Raw genomic sequence first — 21,593 nt, 5'->3', positions numbered from 1 at the left:
GGAAGGTAAAATTTCATCTTGTAGAAGTTTGCTCCGTCCTTTAAAAAAAGTCCAATTGAACAGAAGATATCCCTCAGCTCTGCACAGACAATAAATTATCCCTAGATTGACAACTAATAGTGCGAAATTTATCGTATTGATAACAGTTATATATATCCAGTAACATGTCACATTGTATATTTTGCTCAGAGTAGCCGTAAATATATCTTTTAGTTATGGAAATTAGCCTCTAAAATTTTTCAGTGAGCTCAACATATTTGTAATTTGTCAAAATTTTGCTGAAGACAGATCAAATGCTAAGTATAGAGGTAACAAGCTTAAACATTGTCCTTAATACAAAGGCCTACAGTATACTGAGTATAATCAACTTACAATTACACAAAACAATTAATTACAGCGTATAGATTATAGATGGCCAGGAGGGGGTGATGCAACGTCAATTAATGTCAATTAATGTCAATTAATGTCAATTAATGTCAATTAATGTCAATTAATGTCAATGTCAGTTTTGCAAAATTTTGGAATACTGACATTAATTGACACGATATTTTTCGACCAGAGATTATGTAGTTCTACCATATTTTTAGCACTTTAGAACGTTTATATCATCAATTTATTCACTACTATCACATATGGAAATGTGAAATGTGAAAAAAATTCAGATCATTAAACAATAAAACTAAAATAATACGGTTTCCCGAAATTTAATTTTCTTAAATGGGCGTGGCCATCCAAGGGCGTGGTTCTCAACATCATCAGAACTTAAAACCCACATTAAACGAAATGCCTTCATGACATTTATATTTGAATAACGAATCTTAAACAGCTAACATTACTCCTTCATACTAAAAAAGCCGATTCTAGATATTTTACCTGTATAAGAAACCAATAAAATATGGGCGTGGCCGGTGGGGACCGAAGATGGAAGAGTTGGAAGCTGAAATTTTTTTTGGTGGTCTTTGAACCTAAGGATCAACAGATAAGAACATACTCATAATTATTCAAGGACATTTTGTTTTTTTGAACCGGTCTAACTTACATAGACGTGAATATCTTGAATTTTTTTTTTATCAAGACACTTATTTTACTTCAGAGTATTCCATCAGCCACATTGTTACACAAGTGCAACCAGCCAATTACAGGAAGCCGAAGGATTTGTTTTTTTAGCCAGTGACGGTTAAGGTAGTGTGTACCATACTTTCTTCGCCCGAGACTTTGCTGCAATGTGCAGCTCCTCATTTAACCCTCACACCTGATTTCTCGAGTATTCGGCTGAGTAGACCGGGGGGCTGCATAGACCACTCAGGATCCTTAGCTAAACGTCAACGACGCTCACCCCACGACCAGGCAGACAGTGGGATTTGAACCCGCAACCTCACGATTGCAAAGCTGGCGTTCTAACCAACTGCGCTACCTGGCCGTTATATTTATCGAATAATGATAATCTCAAATTTCAAGACATATTAATGTCAATTAATGTCAATTAATGTCAATTAATGTCAATTAATGTCAATTAATGTCAATTAATGTCAATTAATGTCAATGTCAGTTTGGGGTTTTTATGGAATACTGACATTAATTGACGTTGCATTCCCCCCGGCCAGGACAAAACTAATTTTAACTGCGATTGAATAACAATAATCTAATACTTATATACTTAAAATATAACTTATTTCATATATATATACTTACTGAAAACAAGTTAATATGAATAGAACTTATTTAAATTAAAGACAACTCACCTAACGTGATCCCCTTGAATGGGGTAATTCCCTTAAACCCAGAGAGGATGTCAATAACCATCGTACAGCAGCTAGTGTAACTCTGTTACTTTCTGTAGTTCTTTACTACTATGTGATTCACTGACTTGCTACTAAAGAGGTGGAGGCGGTTAGTTTTATAATGGGTTGTAAGGTTATTAATTTATAATTATTAATTGATACATAATTAGTGGATAATAATAATTGTATTCATTCAAAATGTTACAGACAGTACGCTCTCCCCGGTGTCAATATATCTCGTTATATAATTCCTACAATACAATTAACAATACTAGCAATGTAATGTGGCAATGAAAAAGGTCTGAACAGGATGATAACAAAAATATTAAAATGATAACTCAAATACTAAAATACTAAAATGACAACTAAAATACTAAAATGACAACTAAAATACTAAAATGATAACTCAAATACTAAAATACTAAAATAGCAAACATGTCTCTGTAAAGCGGAAGCAAAGAATTAAAGACCGGAGTAAGGTCCGATAAAGATCATCAAAACAAGCAACCAAACAGTAAGAATCCAGGTAGAGTAGAGTCCATTTGTTTAACGTACACTACCTAATCATTATCCGATAAGGGGAATCGCCCAATAACATACAAGCAACCAGACCAACTAACCAATAAGAGCGCAGAGAGCGAACTAACCAGCCAATAAGAGCGCAGTATGGTGTCACGTGATTAAGAGTAGTTATAGAATGGTAGATAATAGAGCTGTACACGGTGTAATAGCCCTCCGTAAAGCAGTGGGAGACTGTAATTGTGGAAATGATGTGGGTTTAGACTACAAGCTTATCTATTGTAGAACACATGGCGAGTATCGTGTCTCTTTGTGAGAAACATGTGCCAAGTATTAGGACTCTGAATACAAATTGTATTGCTAAGTTTCTGGAATTTGCATTTTTGAGTATCTATTGGTATGTACATGATGTATCTTCTGTTCTGTGTTATAAGGGGTCAGGGTTGTTCAAATCTGAGTGCTATTAGCATTTCCATTCAGTTCAGTAAAACCAGTATCATCATTATTAGCACTTTGTAAAGAAATTGAAGATGGTGATATATTGGCGAACATATGATTTATAGGTGTTTAAATTGTAGTAGAGACATCGTGGCACAATATTTACTAATCAATACAAATGGAAGTTGACATAATGAACAGTCCTATTGTTAAAGTCATGGGAAATAAGGATTCTGGACGAAAAATACGGAAGCATTTGAAATATATATCACAACACAATAAACATATAGCACGAAATATTGTATTCTATTAAAGAACATGATTTAATGGGTTGTTTTTAACTAGAACAGGGGAACTAAGAACAGTCTCTTTTTGATAACCAGTAAGTGGGCAGAGTCTTCAATACACATTACACAAGGTATTCTTAACAGGATAGTCCAAGAACATGTCTAGTTTTAAAGTTAAAATAATGTGTATGTAATTTACGAAGGAGCAAGTATTTCTATAGTATTCTCAGTGCTGTCTGGAGCTGGTTGTTCGAATTTTTAAATTCCTGATCACAACAGTATAATGTGCGTAGAGAGAGCTAGAGGAGTCACGTTACATTCCTTAAGCGGATAAGTATGTGAAGTCAGCTGGTACTCAACGCTCAGATACGATATTGAGCACGGTACAGACACTAGACAGTACTTTCCAATGTACTATAAAATACACTTAACTATAAAATGACCTCTAAAATACACTATGATATGATTCCATGTTGTTCTAAAAATAGAGCAGGTTCAGGGGTCCTGGAGTACAAGTTGTTGGGGGGTGTTTAAAGTCCTCTTCACAATTAGCAACATGGGCACCATGGTGTACTGACCAGCACTGCAACTGACAGTAACACATGTACCTTATTGTAACACAGACTACAGTTACAGACTAAGGAACTGTGTGCTGCACAACATGTACAGAACCGTGCAGAACACAGGGGGTACAGTCTGCAACATAGGCTGATTACACTGGGTAAACACAGGTGCGGGATGTGTGTTAATGTTCAGACCTAGTTACCAGGCACGTGTGTGGTTAGGAATGTGGTGTGTAGTCAGGTTATGTGTAGTCACCCACTGTGTAGTCAGGATATGTGTAGCCAGGTTATGTGTAGTCAGGTTATGTGTAGTCAGGCTATGTGTAGTCAGGAAGAATGCTGGAAGAGTACTCCACTCTGTGTAGTGCTGTCACCACTAAGATAACCCGCTAATAGCAACACTCCGAGTAGACCAGTGTTTTTACTTCCCCGCCCTGCAAACGTGTTAATAGACTACTTAGTAGCCGGTCACTGGTAGTGAAGTCACTTTACTGCCACATTCTTAACAAAACACTCACAATTCTCTACCAGCTCCTTAACTACCACCTACTCATTCTTAACAAAACACTCACAATTCTCTACCAGCTCCTTAACTACCACCTACTCATTCTTAACAAAACACTCACAATTCTCTACCAGCTCCTTAACTACCACCTACTCATTCTTAACAAAACACTCACAATTCTCTACCAGCTCCTTAACTACCACCTACTCATTCTTAACAAAACACTCACAATTCTCTACCAGCTCCTTAACTACCACCTACTCATTCTTAACAAAACACTCACAATTCTCTACCAGCTCCTTAACTACCACCTACTCATTCTTAACAAAACACTCACAATTCTCTACCAGTTCCTTAACTACCACCTACTCATTGTAACAAAACACTCACAATTCTCTACCAGTTCCTTAACTACCACCTACTCATTCTTAACAAAACACTCACAATTCTCTACCAGCTCCTTAACTACCACCTACTCATTCTTAACAAAACAATTCTCTACAAGTTCCTTAACTACCACCTACTCATTCTTAACAAAACACTCACAATTCTCTACCAGTTCCTTAACTACCACCTACTCATTGTAACAAAACACTCACAATTCTCTACCAGCTCCTTAACTACCACCTACTCATTCTTAACAAAACACTCACAATTCTCTACCAGCTCCTTAACTACCACCTACTCATTCTTAACAAAACACTCACAATTCTCTACCAGTTCCTTAACTACCACCTACTCATTCTTAACAAAACACTCACAATTCTCTACAAGTTCCTTAACTACCACCTACTCATTCTTAACAAAACACTCACAATTCTCTACCAGCTCCTTAACTACCACCTACTCATTCTTAACAAAACACTCACAATTCTCTACCAGTTCCTTAACTACCACCTACTCATTCTTAACAAAACACTCACAACTTTACCAGCTCCTTAACTACCACCTACTCATTCTTAACAAAACACTCACAATTCTCTACCAGCTCCTTAACTACCACCTACTCATTCTTAACAAAACACTCACAATTCTCTACCAGTTCCTTAATTTGAATGTAGACACTACACGCCCCTTCAGTATTTAAAAAACATACTCATAGTTAAATTACCCGCCCTTTAACTTGCAGGAGTGCTGACTGCTGGTGCCTGGTACTCGTAGAAGGCGCGGACTAGAAGCAGAAGGTGCCAAATATTTAGAACATCACTGTTAACAACTGATCAGACAAGGGAGGACCCGTGTTTTGTAGGATACTCCTGCCAGACAGGGTGCATGTAGATTGTAGTCGAGTGGTGACAGTAGAGAAGAAATGGAAGCTAATGTGATGTAGCCAGCCTGGAAATCATACATATATCGGAAATAAACCAGATGATACTTTTTTCATCGTGATGCAGATCGAGGCAGTAAATAATAAACAATTACCTCAATTAGTCCTAATTTTAGTGATAATTCCCGCAATTAGAAACATGCCGAAACTAATTATTATCTAACGAGCTGCCATTTTAATTTTCCTCAAAGTTACCGTGGTCATGAGCCAAGACTCCATCTCCACTATCTGACGCACACACTCTGTAAATCTACCCACCCACCCTGGAAAAGTCGGGAATTCTCACAGTGTATACACAGTGCAAACTTAAAAGTGCACACTTTCCCAATCAGAGAAGACCACACTCCTCTTCTTTACATTATCAATTATCATGCAATTAATATTTGTAAGTTATTTAAATAATTCCGGTAGCTGTAGAAAGGGCGGGAGGGAAGAGTTAGTTCCCACGCGGTCATAACCAAGTACAATAGTCCATGTGTCAACTGGTTGGACTTGGTATCAACGCTACCGTGTAAAACTGTGCTTGCAGTATTTGTTTGCAGCATTCTGCAGAGTAGCGGCTGTGGAGAGTGAGAGGTGGAATGTTCTGGAGAGCTCAGAAAAACGGCAGTTCTGCCAAATGTACATGAGTGCAAAATATTTCCAATGCAGCTATTCCAATGCCGATTGCTGCGATAGCCATTGCTACCCTGGCACGTAAACCAGTTGAAATGGCAAGTTTTATTATCTGCTCACATGATGTCCAATAAGTAACTGTTGGCTCCAAACTGGGCTACAGTGCTCCAGAACCGCACAGAACCGCGTTACAGTGCTCCAGAACCGCACAAAGACGCAGTTCAGCCTCAGAACCGTACAGAACGGCGGTACAGTCCTAGAACCGCACACAGCACACTTACACAGAGTTATGCAGACTGCGTGGCGACAGACCGTCACAGTATTTGACTGCTAGTGTGACGTAATATGTCAGCTATGTGTGTGGGTGTGAGTGTGGGTGTGTGCTACAACAGCAGCGTGGCTATCTGCTCAATTGGCGGCAATCATGTAGAGGCTGGATAGTGGCCTGAGTAGTAGGTTTTGTGGACTGGAGAATTGAAATTCGGGTAGATAAGCCAGTATATGATTAAGGTTGATTCGGTGTTAATTGGTAGATCCTACCCATGATAACACCTAACAACAATACAAGAGTACATGTACTATAATGATAATCAGTAACTGCAACCTAAACCTGGTACACTACCTGAACCTGCCCAGACTTGCCCAGTGTTACACCGTACTTGATTGCATGTCTAATATCCCCCTCCTGCTACTCTAAGGTTTGCTGTGTATCCCCCGGTGTGTTAATTGTTTGTCTGTAGGCTAAACGCGACCAGGAGACTTCTGGTTTCCCTACTCATTACAACAAATAGGTGCTAGAACACTTGCAGCCAATCAGAACACATTAATATCCTAACTGGCCAATCAGAACGCGGTGAAATCTCAGCCAGCCAATCAAGAGGGAGCTGCTAGACAAGGAGCATGAAACTTCTACACCGACATTGAGGGAACACGGAATGTATACAGGGCAGATATCATACCAATGAGATAATTGTGGAGTCAGCAAATTAAGGGCGTACCCAGAAAATCAGGTTGAAGCCAGATTTTAGCCCACAGACAAGGCACAACATTTTTTGTCTAACATTAGGTCTACATTCTACAATATTGCACCAAATAAGAGCAGCAACGCGATACAACAACTACTGCACCCCAAAAGAGTAACATCAATAAATTGTACGCTAACTTAAACTGGTGTATCTCCCTCCAAAGAGTACTTAAAACCCTAATTTAAGCACTGGCGGGCACCAAATTATACCTTTAAAGTTAGAAGCCTGATTTGTAAAGCGCTCTCCATTACCTATATGATGTTAGCAGCCGGGTTCTCTCTCGCTCTCTCTTTCTCTCTCTAATGTGTGCGAGTGTAGGTGACTAATGGTAATGGTGCTAGTCACCTGATTCCTCTTTCTACACTCAACCTGGGGGCCAGAGAGCCGGGTCACATTGAAGGAATTAGAGCTTTCAAAGAGGAGAGGGGGGTTAGAGGGGTGGTGTATTCTTATCAGTGGTCAATAGAACAATGGTCACTACATTGGTCACTACGTTGGTCACTATACTCAATAGGAGGAGTTCAGAGAGCCAGGGTAAAACAGAGCAAATACGGCCCTCAAAGAGAAGGATGTAAGTGGGGGTTGGTCTATCCTTAGTAGTGGTCAGCATGACAGTTATTTGTGAACATCTGTTAACGACTTACGTCCTCTTACGTAGCTGTAGACCATTCTAGACCACCATCTAGATACACACACATTCCACATGTAGCTCCTAGATCTCTCTAACTCTAGTCCATCTATCTAGCTCAATCTAGTCCATCTAGCTAGATCTATCTAGTCCAGACTTTCTGGCATTGTCCTAGAAGGATCTAGATCTGCTTAGAATGCTTGTTCTCGAGATCTCAATTAATGAATAATATGTAACACGTGACATTCTTCTTGTACACTGGTTAGATAAGCGTCTAGGCCACGAGAGAGAGAGAGGCTTCAAACGACCATACTTCTGGTAATTAGACAAATCCGGGCTTGCCTCTAACATCCCCCGCCCCGGGTGGCCATTGGACGCTCACATCTTATAAATGAGATTCCGAGTGTGAGTGTTTATGTATGTACAGGTCTTTAGTGTCTATTGAGGCACAATAAGGAGAGGGGAGGGTAGAACGTAGCATGAGACACTTATCTGTATCACTCACAATAGCCACAGACAACCCCACGTGTCTGTCAACCACTAATCAGGTTGCGAGAAAGCGCCCACGTGACGCTCAGTAGCCAATCAGGTTGCGAGAAAGCGCCCACGTGACGCTCAGTAGCCAATCAGAAAGCAGGGATGACACCCACGTGGGAGTGGCAACACAATAGGTGAAGACAGCGGGTAGGGAGCCCCTTTAATCGTTTAGCTTCACGAACAGTTAGAGAGAGGAGTTATCTAATCGACCATTTTAGAGGGGCCCCCTTCTCATTACACACACCCCTTCAATATGTACATGGGGGGCTGGTCTGTGTCATGAGCATGCATATATTCTCCTTCTCAGAGAGAGAGAGCATTACATGTCCATCATGATAGAGGGAGGTTATTGCACAATAGCCTGAAAAATCTTAATGTGTCCTATCAAGCATACTGCTCTAAATCTGTACCAGTCTCTCTAAAAGATTGTTCCAGAAAGATTTACCTCGTGACAAAGCGCTCTCTCTCACTCGCTCGCTATGAGAGATCATTAGGAAAATGAGATGGATTGAGCTGAGTTTAGAAGTATGAGGGAGGGGTAAGATGGTGACGTAACCTTGGAAAAACAAGCAGGGAGGAGAGCGTTGGGAGAGAGCTGGGGAGACCGGAAGGAAATAAACGTTGTGGTTTATTTCCTGATGTGTGGCGTTCCTGATCAGGGGGAACAGGGGATGTTTTAACAGGATAATATTTTAGGTATGTTGATTTTAAACTAAGGATGCCAATTGAGTTAAAATTTGAAGTTGCGAATGATCTTTTAAGGGCGTTTATCGCAGGGATAGAATTGGTACAAATACTGTAGACTTAACAAATAGTACTACTACAATGGTAAAGTATCCATACTGAGGACTGAAAAGTTAAAATTGCTGAACCTGCAAACCCATCCCAGATATTAGTCCCAATATACCAGCCGTCATTCCATGACAGTACTGAATACGGATATCTGTTCCAATGCTTGGTAATTCTATTAGACTTGTATCAGTGTTCTGTTTGGCAGATACTGCCAGATAAGTGTGTTAGTGTTCGGGCAGCCCCAAAAGTTAACTTTTAATTCTGACGACATCGTTAAAAACTTAAAACACAGCAAAAACTTACAAACTAGCTCGTTTAACAAGCATTTTATGTAACATTATCAAGTCATCACGTAAAGTACAAGAATAGTTTTTGTGTGTATTTAAGTGCTTTGTACAACTGCACATTACAGCTGTGTTCACTATATATAATGCGCACTCTTGTATTTTGTAAAGTACAGAGTATATTGATACATTTGTCACCCTCCTCCCCCTCGCGAGACGGTTCCCAGAGCCCCCTTCAACTGACTAGACAGTGTTTCCTAGAGGAGTACTCTCCTGAAATCCAACCAATCAGAGCAGAGCATAGCGCCCACGTGTGATCTGTCAGCCAATCAAGAGGTCTTGTCAGAGTCACGTGGGCAGAAGTGACCAATGAGAGGAGGAGAGGGATGCTATGCATGGGAAGTGTTCGTCAGTAGCCGTGTGGCAAGTGTAGGGGTGTAATGTGTGTGTTACATACTATCACGTTTGCTAAATGGCGGGCCCCGACTACTCCAGTGTCAATAACAACGTGGCGTAAACACTTGGTAAGTACGCAGCGGTTTCGGGAGATTTTACTTGTTGTGATTTTAATTTTGTTGGAGAAAGCGAAGTTATAAAATACCTCTGGTACAGATAAAAATAGCGTTAGTGTAATAATACTCGCTGCAGTGTTTATAGTCATGAATGAAACATCTGCAGTTCATTGTGCACTTATTAGGCTTCTGAGAGGTGGTATTTGATAAGAAATACTGAAACTATTACGGAAACTTAGCTCTGTGTCTCACTAAATTTAACTAATATCTCTTATATTAATTCAATTTAATGGGGACACGGACGTGGTGGGGGCCCACTTGTGGAGCAAATGAATCCATTAAAACTCTCCGTTACCAAGGAAACAATGAACTAATAAGATTATTCGCGTTAAATGTAAGTTACTAACGTTATGTAATTGTACAGAATATTATGTTGGTAGGGATCTAGTAGCTTCTAGTACTCAGGGTGGTCCGAAGCTCCACAAAATAACGGATTCCGTGTGAGCTTGCAGCGAAAGGTTTCGTGCATTAATATTTAAAATAAGTTATTTCAAAAACACAAAGACCGTGCAATACCAGCTACGCATTCGCAAAAGTTTCGTTGGTGTATATTTCGTTGGTGTATTCATGCGCACTGCGCAACACGATTTCGAAGTTGAGCCATCGATATTTTACGCTCACGTAGAATGATAGAAATTGAAACAATAATTTGAAATTAAATTGTAATTAGAACCTATTATATTATATTATTATACTATGTGAATATCAATTATTTTAGCAATAGATTCGATAGTTTTAATTAATCGCCTAAATTTAATTAATGAATGAAATACAGACCAAATCTATCATTAAGTAATTTATAATTCATCTAGCATAAAAATCCTAATATTAAAATTTCAAAGTTATTGTTTCAGGAAAGCAATGTTTCTTGAAACTTTTAGAACTTAATTGTAAATACTAGCTAGAATTACAACTGAGTAGCTAACAGCAAATATCATGAATTGAATACTCGGTCAAAGTAAACTTAATTGATAAAACTTATTATATCAAAAACTACCCCTTAACCATGCAACGGGCTGACCCAAACTTAACTTAACCGTTCCATGCATGTAGCTGGTAGCCTATAATATCACGAATATTGTAGTGTACTGTAAACATAGAATTACTACGAACACATTTCTTTAAATTTCACTTTTAAACTAAGTAAGTTAATTTTGGGTCACCCTGTCTAACATACTAACACATCTATATTATCTAGTCTAAAACCGATAAAAACAGGTACTGAAACAGCTCCTGACTGAGGATGCCCCCAAGCCACAGTGACACCCTGGTCACAGCGGTTAGAGCCGCATCCCCATTATCATGATCAAACAGCTGAGTCGTCGTAATTGTTTCGAGTCCTACTCTTGCCGGCTCTTTCTTTTTGGTGTTCTCGACTCCTCTTTCTTTTATGATAGTTTGATATGAGTAGTGAGCAGACTATCTCTAGAAGGTCCTCAAATATTTTTGGGTTGCTGACTTCTGCACAAAGTTGAAGAATGTACCTGCCGGTCGTCCCCACGTGGGTGAATACCAACTTATATCGTTCCTCGTGGTCTAGAAGACTCGCGGTTAAAAATCGTTTATAGCTTCCTGCTACGAAGCAAAATCTGAATATGGTCACTATTACGGAAACAAGGTTGGATAGCATGATGAGGATGAGGAGGGCCCAGAAGATGAGGAAAAAGTACTGGTTGCCGATGTTTTGGGGGAGAACGCAGAGGAGGGCTTCAGTCTGGAGCCCTGTGGGACCCCAGACCTGTATCCTGCAGTTTACCATTTTGGGGAAGATTGTGTCCATCACTTTGTAATCTTCGCCCTATCAAAAAATTAGTTTATTACATGAGAATGAGACATTCTGTAAGTGGTAATTATTCTAATTTGACGTCTAGAGCTTTCTTCCGAAGAAATTCTATTCCCATTAAATCATATAAGTAGTCCTTACCCTGAAGATAATTTAGGATGCACGTAAATAAGACAAAGGATCTAACCTGTGGTATACTCATAAGGACATCGTAGCCATACATAGCGAAATTTCCTTGCTCGAATATTTTGTTGGTAGCATAAAACACGGAGATGCTGGTAGTCAAGTACATAACCTTTACTAACATTACTGAAGAAAAATGGGGATCTTTATAATTCTGTGAGGTTAAACCAAAAGATAAGATGATCCGTATTTACACTTACAATTACTTAGTACAATAATATTGTATTTACAGTTTAAATTAAATACGTACCGGTATAAAATATAGAGTGTTTGTGAATAATCTGGGTGTATGGGAGCATGTTGTTCATGTAAGGGTCTAGTTTGATGTACAACCATCTGGATACATTGTCTACTTTCCGAGAGAGATCGTCTTCCGTGTAGGGCTAAATTTTGAAAGCGAAATATTAATCTAACTTCCAGATGTAATTGTACAGTAACTCAGAAAATGTAGATAAATGTACATTGCACTTTGTACAATATTGTCTTACTTGAAGAATAGGTATATTTTAAAAAGGGAAATTGTGTGACCAGCCTCTCCAGTCTACCAATATGAAGTAAACATGATTACACTAACCTCAATGTTACATGTGAGGGTGTTCAACATTGGCTTGATGTCATAGATGCCACTGAGGTGTCTGAAAACTGTGTAGGGGAAGTAGAATGCTATTCCAACGGCACAAAAGTAAAAAGGCACGAACATATACCATACGTGGTACACCTCCGTGACGGGCTTTAAATCTTTTTCATCGCGGCATGGTATGCTGGATCCATTCCAGAAGACTCTGCCTTTGCAGATCGAGGTAGTCAATGGAAGGACACCTAAGGGCAAACAATTCAAGAGATCGTCCGAATGTGAACTAGGGTACGTTGAACCGTGCGAAGAAAAGTCGAGACAAATGTTTATAACGTGGAACTAAAGAGACAGATGTTTATAACGTGGAACTAAAGAGACAGATGTTTATAACGTGGAACTAAAGAGACAGATGTTTATAACGTGGAGCTATTAGCGAGACAGATGTTTATAACGTGGAACTAAAGAGACAGATGTTTATAACGTGAAACTATTAGACAGATGTTTATAACGTGGAGCTATTAGCGAGACAGATGTTTATAACGTGGAACTATTAGACAGATGTTTATAACGTGGAACTATTAGACAGATGTTTATAACGTGGAACTATTAGACAGATGTTTATAACGTGGAACTATTAGCGATTCTTACCTGGATAAGGCACTTCATCGGGCCAAGACTTTTTATAAACTTCTTTCACGGTGTACAGTCCTTGAGCTGCACAGTAATCTTGTACAAAAGTGTCGTGGACTTCCGCAAAACTTCCTTCACCACTCCGTGAATCCCCTATACAGTGTATTATCGACCCTAAATTCTGAGGGGCGATTGGTTGGTTGAAGACTATAAAAGGAATAATCAGGCAAAAAGGAAGCGAATCTGCTGGCAAATGAGAATTTTATTGCTTCGTTTAGAAAATAAAGTATTTTCTCACCTGTTTAAAGGTCATTATAGTGCCGGATAAAATGCAGAACATGACAAGATACGTCCTGTTAAGCTGGTCCCACTGGTCATCTATACTAACTGACTTTATCTGTAGCAAGTTCTTGAAGTTTCCCGATATCAGATCCAACACCATGTTTTCTTCTTATTGGATCAAGATAGGGTGTTCCTTGGGATGGACGACTTAGAAAGTCTAAAGGGCTTGTGGCAAGTTAATAGATTAGTAGGTATGTTGTTAAGTTCCTTCGTCGCAAGAACAATTGACTGCTGTTGGATACCATAACTCCAACTCAAACTAGCACATCAAACCTTGGTAACACACAATTTCTTCCATGTTGTTCATCTAAGATTTACAGAGTTATTAAACTTTAATTTGATTTAATCTAAAGCAAATTTCGAAATCAGTCAACTCCAACACAGACAAACAAAAAAGACACGAACCACATAATATGCGGACGACTGCTGCAACAGACTAAAGACCAAAATCAGCAGCCAGGATGGCCGACTGATCAGACATATTCCACATTATAATCAACCCATTGTGAAGCAACACATATAATGATTGCAAAGCATGTCATTAATTAATATCACGAGGCGGGCTGTCGTTAAAGATGGTTGATAATATTATGCAATCATTTGTAGTACAAAGTTGTCCGAACATGACCAGGATGATGGTGATTGTTCGGCTACATGTTGAACAGACAATGCTTTGTGCTAACTCGGTGAGAAGGAACGTCCTAGACAGATAATATTTAGGACACTAATCTAACCATTCATCTTGTCACAAAGCACTGCTTTACAATCGTTCAAAGTAATAGATGTGAAATTAGGATATAATAGGGGTTATTTCCTGGTGCGTTGCTGAGACGACCGTGAGACTAAAAACTAAATCACTGACACAACGTACGTCAGTGGTTGCCGGTAAGTCTGTCAATCCCGTTACTATCATTATAGAAAGTGGAATATATCATGGGTTGTAGGAACAAGACACTAAAGGAGGCAAGTAGAAAGATTGCAGCACTTGTTGTAGGAACAAGACACTAAAGGAGGCAAGTAGAGAGATTGCAGCACTTGTTGTAGGAACAAGACACTAAAGGAGGCAAGTAGAGAGATTGCAGCACTTGTTGTAGGAACAAGACACCAAAGGAGGCAAGTAGAGAGATTGCAGCACTTGTTGTAGGAACAAGACACTAAAGGAGGCAAGTAGAGAGATTGCAGCACTTGTTGTAGGAACAAGACACTAAAGGAGGCAAGTAGAGAGATTGCAGCACTTGTTGTAGGAACAAGACACTAAAGGAGGCAAGTAGAGAGATTGCAGCACTTGTTGTAGGAACAAGACACCAAAGGAGGCAAGTAGAGAGATTGCAGCACTTGTTGTAGGAACAAGACACCAAAGGAGGCAAGTAGAGAGATTGCAGCACTTGTTGTAGGAACAAGACACTTAAGGAGGCAAGTAGAGAGATTGCAGCACTTGTTGTAGGAACAAGACACCAAAGGAGGCAAGTAGAGAGATTGCAGCACTTGTTGTAGGAACAAGACACTTAAGGAGGCAAGTAGAGAGATTGCAACACTTGTTGTAGGAACAAGACACCAAAGGAGGCAAGTAGAGAGATTGCAGCACTTGTTGTAGGAACAAGACACTAAAGGAGGCAAGTAGAGAGATTGCAGCACTTGTTGTAGGAACAAGACACTAAAGGAGGCAAGTAGAGAGATTGCAGCACTTGTTGTAGGAACAAGACACTAAAGGAGGCAAGTAGAGAGATTGCAGCACTTGTTGTAGGAACAAGACACTAAAGGAGGCAACTAGAGAGATTGCAGCACTTGTTGTAGGAACAAGACACTAAAGGAGGCAAGTAGAGAGATTGCAGCACTTGTTGTAGGAACAAGACACTAAAGGAGGCAAGTAGAGAGATTGCAGCACTTGTTGTAGGAACAAGACACTAAAGGAGGCAAGTAGAGAGATTGCAGCACTTGTTGTAGGAACAAGACACTAAAGGAGGCAAGTAGAGAGATTGCAGCACTTGTTGTAGGAACAAGACACTAAAGGAGGCAAGTAGAGAGATTGCAGCACTTGTTGTAGGAACAAGACACTAAAGGAGGCAAGTAGAGAGATTGCAGCACTTGTTGTAGGAACAAGACACCAAAGGAGGCAAGTAGAGAGATTGCAGCACTTGTTGTAGGAACAAGACACTAAAGGAGGCAAGTAGAGAGATTGCAGCACTTGTTGTAGGAACAAGACACTAAAGGAGGCAAGTAGAGAGATTGCAGCACTTGTTGTAGGAACAAGACACTAAAGGAGGCAAGTAGAGAGATTGCAGCACTTGTTGTAGGAACAAGACACCAAAGGAGGCAAGTAGAGAGATTGCAGCACTTGTTGTAGGAACAAGACACCAAAGGAGGCAAGTAGAGAGATTGCAGCACTTGTTGTAGGAACAAGACACTAAAGGAGGCAAGTAGAAAGATTGCAGCACTTGTTGTAGGAACAAGACACTAAAGGAGGCAAGTAGAGAGATTGCAGCACTTGTTGTAGGAACAAGACACTAAAGGAGGCAAGTAGAGAGATTGCAGCACTTGTTGTAGGAACAAGACACCAAAGGAGGCAAGTAGAGAGATTGCAGCACTTGTTGTAGGAACAAGACACTAAAGGAGGCAAGTAGAGAGATTGCAGCACTTGTTGTAGGAACAAGACACTAAAGGAGGCAAGTAGAGAGATTGCAGCACTTGTTGTAGGAACAAGACACTAAAGGAGGCAAGTAGAGAGATTGCAGCACTTGTTGTAGGAACAAGACACTAAAGGAGGCAAGTAGAGAGATTGCAGCACTTGTTGTAGGAACAAGACACTAAAGGAGGCAACTAGAGAGATTGCAGCACTTGTTGTAGGAACAAGACACTAAAGGAGGCAAGTAGAGAGATTGCAGCACTTGTTGTAGGAACAAGACACTAAAGGAGGCAAGTAGAGAGATTGCAGCACTTGTTGTAGGAACAAGACACTAAAGGAGGCAAGTAGAGAGATTGCAGCACTTGTTGTAGGAACAAGACACTAAAGGAGGCAAGTAGAGAGATTGCAGCACTTGTTGTAGGAACAAGACACTAAAGGAGGCAAGTAGAGAGATTGCAGCACTTGTTGTAGGAACAAGACACTAAAGGAGGCAAGTAGAGAGATTGCAGCACTTGTTGTAGGAACAAGACACCAAAGGAGGCAAGTAGAGAGATTGCAGCACTTGTTGTAGGAACAAGACACTAAAGGAGGCAAGTAGAGAGATTGCAGCACTTGTTGTAGGAACAAGACACTAAAGGAGGCAAGTAGAGAGATTGCAGCACTTGTTGTAGGAACAAGACACTAAAGGAGGCAAGTAGAGAGATTGCAGCACTTGTTGTAGGAACAAGACACCAAAGGAGGCAAGTAGAGAGATTGCAGCACTTGTTGTAGGAACAAGACACCAAAGGAGGCAAGTAGAGAGATTGCAGCACTTGTTGTAGGAACAAGACACTTAAGGAGGCAAGTAGAGAGATTGCAACACTTGTTGTAGGAACAAGACACTAAAGGAGGCAAGTAGAGAGATTGCAGCACTTGTTGTAGGAACAAGACACTAAAGGAGGCAAGTAGAGAGATTGCAGCACTTGTTGTAGGAACAAGACACTAAAGGAGGCAACTAGAGAGATTGCAGCACTTGTTGTAGGAACAAGACACTAAAGGAGGCAAGTAGAGAGATTGCAGCACTTGTTGTAGGAACAAGACACTAAAGGAGGCAAGTAGAGAGATTGCAGCACTTGTTGTAGGAACAAGACACCAAAGGAGGCAAGTAGAGAGATTGCAGCACTTGTTGTAGGAACAAGACACCAAAGGAGGCAAGTAGAGAGATTGCAGCACTTGTTGTAGGAACAAGACACTTAAGGAGGCAAGTAGAGAGATTGCAGCACTTGTTGTAGGAACAAGACACTAAAGGAGGCAACTAGAGAGATTGCAGCACTTGTTGTAGGAACAAGACACTAAAGGAGGCAAGTAGAGAGATTGCAGCACTTGTTGTAGGAACAAGACACTAAAGGAGGCAAGTAGAGAGATTGCAGCACTTGTTGTAGGAACAAGACACTAAAGGAGGCAAGTAGAGAGATTGCAGCACTTGTTGTAGGAACAAGACACTAAAGGAGGCAAGTAGAGAGATTGCAGCACTTGTTGTAGGAACAAGACACTAAAGGAGGCAAGTAGAGAGATTGCAGCACTTGTTGTAGGAACAAGACACTAAAGGAGGCAAGTAGAGAGATTGCAGCACTTGTTGTAGGAACAAGACACTAAAGGAGGCAAGTAGAGAGATTGCAGCACTTGTTGTCGTACCAAAAGACGATACGGAGGACCACGTGTTATTATCAAAAATGGACTTATCACTCTTTTGTAACAGCACAGAAGGGGAACCAAATGCTAATTTTAATAAGACAAGAATAGCCGCAAAGTTTCACAATCGAATAATTTTGCATCTGCTTTCAATGGAGTGAATGAGATGCCAACGCCTGACAAATGGATTCAATTGATTATTGTTCAGTAGTTAAAGCAATCATTCTACAATGGTTTTCTAAAGAAAAGCCAGATTATTTTTGGCTACTTTTCTTCCCACCACAGCGTCAACAGATACAAAAGGAGGTGGCTCAGGATAAGGTAAATAAATACCAGACTGCCAGACGTGATATTATGAAGGATTCACACAAGATGGAGACTCATGGAAGGTAAAACTAAAGAACAGGAAACATCTGGTGTGATATCCCCGTGTGGCTAAGACAATGATTGTATCACTGCAACGCGTGGGATTATCTTCCCAACCAGAACACCATCGACTAGACACGCTGAGGTACAACCCAGATAACTCTCTCAGATCATCCCAAAATACACTACATGAAACCTAGTTAACACTCGTATCTAAGATAACACCGCCACGTTGAGCAGCCATATACGACATAAAAACTTAATTAGCGGATCTGTGCACTGATCATGATAATCATCTGGGGAGAAACAGGCAGTAAAATCTCAGTTGTTACACCTCCACTAAGGGTGGGGGTGGGATCACATATGTTAACTGATATATGAAGTATGAACTGTTTAATTGGTTAATGAACAATGAACATCGCCAGAAAGCAGATCTCTCAATGACTAATGATGATGGTCAGGTGTGGGAGAGAAACAGACAATAATCAGTTGTTACACATCAACTTAGTTTGAGGGTGAGTGCTGAGTCTGAGGGTGAACAAGTTATCCTCGTGTGAACAACATCTGAAAGTATCTCGATCACTAATGAACAGGACTGGTACGCAAAATGTTAACCTTTACAAATTGTTTAACAACTTGTGAACAACATCTTCAAACGCAGATCTTAATCAATGAACAACATCTGAAACCAAATCGATCTCTAATGAATAGCTAAGCTGACTATTTATACAGTTCATCTTATCATAGCAACTTGCACATGTCATTGAAACGCTAAGCAGGGATACAAGTCAACACAAAAACAGACAACCACCAGCCGCTTATCAGACGCCAAGAAAACCCATCCAAAACACGGTGATAGCGTGTTATGATGTGCGGTTTACTATAACAACAACTCACCGGGCACAGAGGATCTGGTTACTATAACAACATTCCCGTGCTAGGGTTCAGGAGGTTCCTAACTCCACGACTAACACACAAAGACCAATCATCATGGGCATCATGACGTTAGATGTTGTTAAACCAGCGGTAACTCCGCGGGTTGAAACACTAACCCGGTGATTTGTGTTCTTGTATTTGTGACGTTGCTGCTACCTGGTTTCTAGAGAACCAAGTGTCGGATGCCAAAACGGTCAGGCCTGGTTTCCTCTGCAAATACAATTATCATTATAATATATAATGAAGCACATAATGCTGATCGTATGTACTATGTATGTGTGCTGTAGGTCAAAGCGATTCTACGGCCAATCAATAATACAATGTTATGTACAATCTACTAACAGTTCAATGCTGGCCAACAACAGTATCTACGCCTATAACACTGGCAAAGAAGCTTCTAGTAGCTGGCTAATGAGTAAGTGATGCTGTCATCTGTACTCGCCAAATGAAACCACTCTTCCAAATTGCAGCGCAGCAGCAATTTCAGGTATTAGATCATTCCTCGGGATGTTACGTCCTCGGATATAAGAACTGGAGAAGGGGGATCTGTCCGTCACAGACACAACCTTCTGGGGAAATTAGAGGGTTTGAACGGGCCGTTAAATGTGTATTATGACAAGATCAAGCTCGAGGTTGGCAACGTCAATAGCGAATTAACTAGAATACCCCAGAATGGAAGCAGATGGAGAGAAGCAAGAGCTTATCTGCATAGAGTCCAACTCTTTAATCATACGCTCTCTCAGCTCTCGTATTCTACATTCAACAAAGGTAGCTGAAACGGTCCCACATACAAAAAAAGAGCAAAAGTTGCGATTTAAAGTGCAGAACGCAGGAACGGTACAACAACTGCTCTGTCAACCACCAACACGGTCATCATAATACCACCGACAGCTGTAGTCTAAGCCAAACCGGAGACAATTATAAGCTGGATTAGAAAGCACGTGTTAGCTTGCGATTATTATGCGGTAGTTTGACACAAAGGTACGAACGTGCACCGGTTCACGGTATAATGCGTGGTGATTTAATAAGCTCGTGCCATACCCTGCATTGCGTGATTCTGGCAAGATGTCAGACATTTAAGATTAAATATGGCCTTGTTAGAGGAGAGGATTGGACTAATCGACACCAAGATTACCAAAGCAAATCTTCCAGGAAGATACAATAACGTCATAGGAAAGATTGTGCAAATGCAGCCCTTTACTTGTATTAGGATTTCAGTGTACGTGGTAACCAGGGTTATTATCCCATATAAGGAGCTTGATTATACCATATTAGGCATGATTCCCCTAGCCCTGGTTTAGTGTTATAACATTATCATATTCAAGTCTCGATAAATCATATAATGGGAAGTTAAACATCTCACATGACACTTCTGATGGTGTTCCCGCTGTGTTGTATATATAAAGACAAGTGTGAAGGAACAATACCACCTTGATTTGCTGTTAGCTGCTGTAATCACAAGCCATTTCTTGTAGTAAATGGGAGCGAGCGAGTACCAGGCCTCTTAAATAGATTATACCATTTAAGGGATAATCTTCCGTTCAGGGTTTGTAGTGACCCCCTATCTGAGAAGTGTTTTGATGGAGAATACTACGAAAATGGAATTGTCGAGTCCTTGAGGAGAGGATTATTGTTATTGCATCATGAGCAGGGCGTTTCTAATGACGATAAACACGTGGGTTTCTAGGTATAGTCTTCGTCTTGTGTCTATCCCTTTTCTTCTATCTTACGACACATCACCTATATTACCAGATCGATCTATCAAATGATGGTAGTTTAATCCGTGCCAGCTGAATTAGACCGACCACACTTAATGGAGGGAAAATGACCAGCTGATACTGATGATACTCTACAATGGAATAATTTGTTGGCACAGTGCCAATGATACGATCGTTATTGTACGATGGCCAAAACTATCAAACACTTATAAAGGAGATGATGGATTATAATTGTACTGTGAGCGTTAGGGGCTGGCTCTATAAGGAGGTATTGATACTAAGTACCTGATGCCGGTAGGAGGGAGTTCTGGACTTGTGGAAAAACGAATCGGGTGTCAGGAGGGAGAGAGATGGTAATTCAAGTCGTTTTTCGACTTTTTTATCAGCAAAATACTTAAAATTCTTCTAATTCTGACAGTGAAACTAAATTATAAGGCTGACGGAGTTGATGAATCAGTGGCAGTCATCTGTGAATAAAAACGTGTAGTATTTACATAATTATTGAGCTCTAAAACGAGAAACTATCTTGCGGTTAATCTTACATTTGAACAATCGGGTCATCAGTCCGCTATTTGACGAACAATATTAATGTCATAATATATATAACAGAAGTTGCAGTTCTGATGCGGCGATTACTGGATAGAATCTAAGTGATAATATCTATCATATGACCTTGACTAGTTGTGATTTGCTTCAAGCGTGTAAGGTGTACAACTCCTCTGAAACACTTCTAGCAAGGCTTCAATTTCTGCGTCACTAGCCACTACGTATCTCTAATGAACATTTACTTGGCTCTATTTTTGCCCATGATACAATATAGCCAGCGTGAAGTTTCTACTTTGTATGGGAGAGAAGTGTATGGTTCAAGTTGGTATGTATGGTATGTATTTAAGG

At 40.2% G+C, this 21,593-nt stretch overlaps 2 protein-coding genes across 2 annotated transcripts in view; both read right to left on the bottom strand.

Annotated features, from left to right (window-relative positions):
* Nucleotides 1-21,593, bottom strand: part of LOC134822371 (innexin inx2-like) — a 38,744-nt gene that overhangs the window by 13,291 nt on the left and 3,860 nt on the right. The window contains exon 2 of the mRNA XM_063833399.1: nucleotides 1,743-1,875. Coding sequence (XP_063689469.1) covers nucleotides 1,743-1,803 — 61 coding nt within the window. The 5' untranslated portion in view covers nucleotides 1,804-1,875. The remainder of the gene's footprint in view (nucleotides 1-1,742; nucleotides 1,876-21,593) is intronic.
* Nucleotides 10,535-13,694, bottom strand: LOC134821972 (innexin inx2-like). Its single transcript, XM_063832805.1, has 6 exons — nucleotides 13,342-13,694; nucleotides 13,062-13,224; nucleotides 12,414-12,658; nucleotides 12,090-12,222; nucleotides 11,844-11,965; nucleotides 10,535-11,671 (listed from the first exon to the last, which is right to left on the bottom strand). Exons 1-6 carry the CDS (start codon nucleotides 13,483-13,485, stop codon nucleotides 11,180-11,182), a joined length of 1,299 nt encoding a protein of 432 aa, XP_063688875.1. The 5' UTR covers nucleotides 13,486-13,694; the 3' UTR covers nucleotides 10,535-11,179.

The sequence above is a fragment of the Bolinopsis microptera genome, chromosome 10, assembly GCF_026151205.1.
Source record: "Bolinopsis microptera isolate Bmic1 chromosome 10, MBARI_Bmic_1.0, whole genome shotgun sequence".
NCBI classification, from domain to species: Eukaryota; Metazoa; Ctenophora; class Tentaculata; order Lobata; family Bolinopsidae; genus Bolinopsis; species Bolinopsis microptera.
This window is presented reverse-complemented; position numbering and strand designations above follow the sequence as displayed.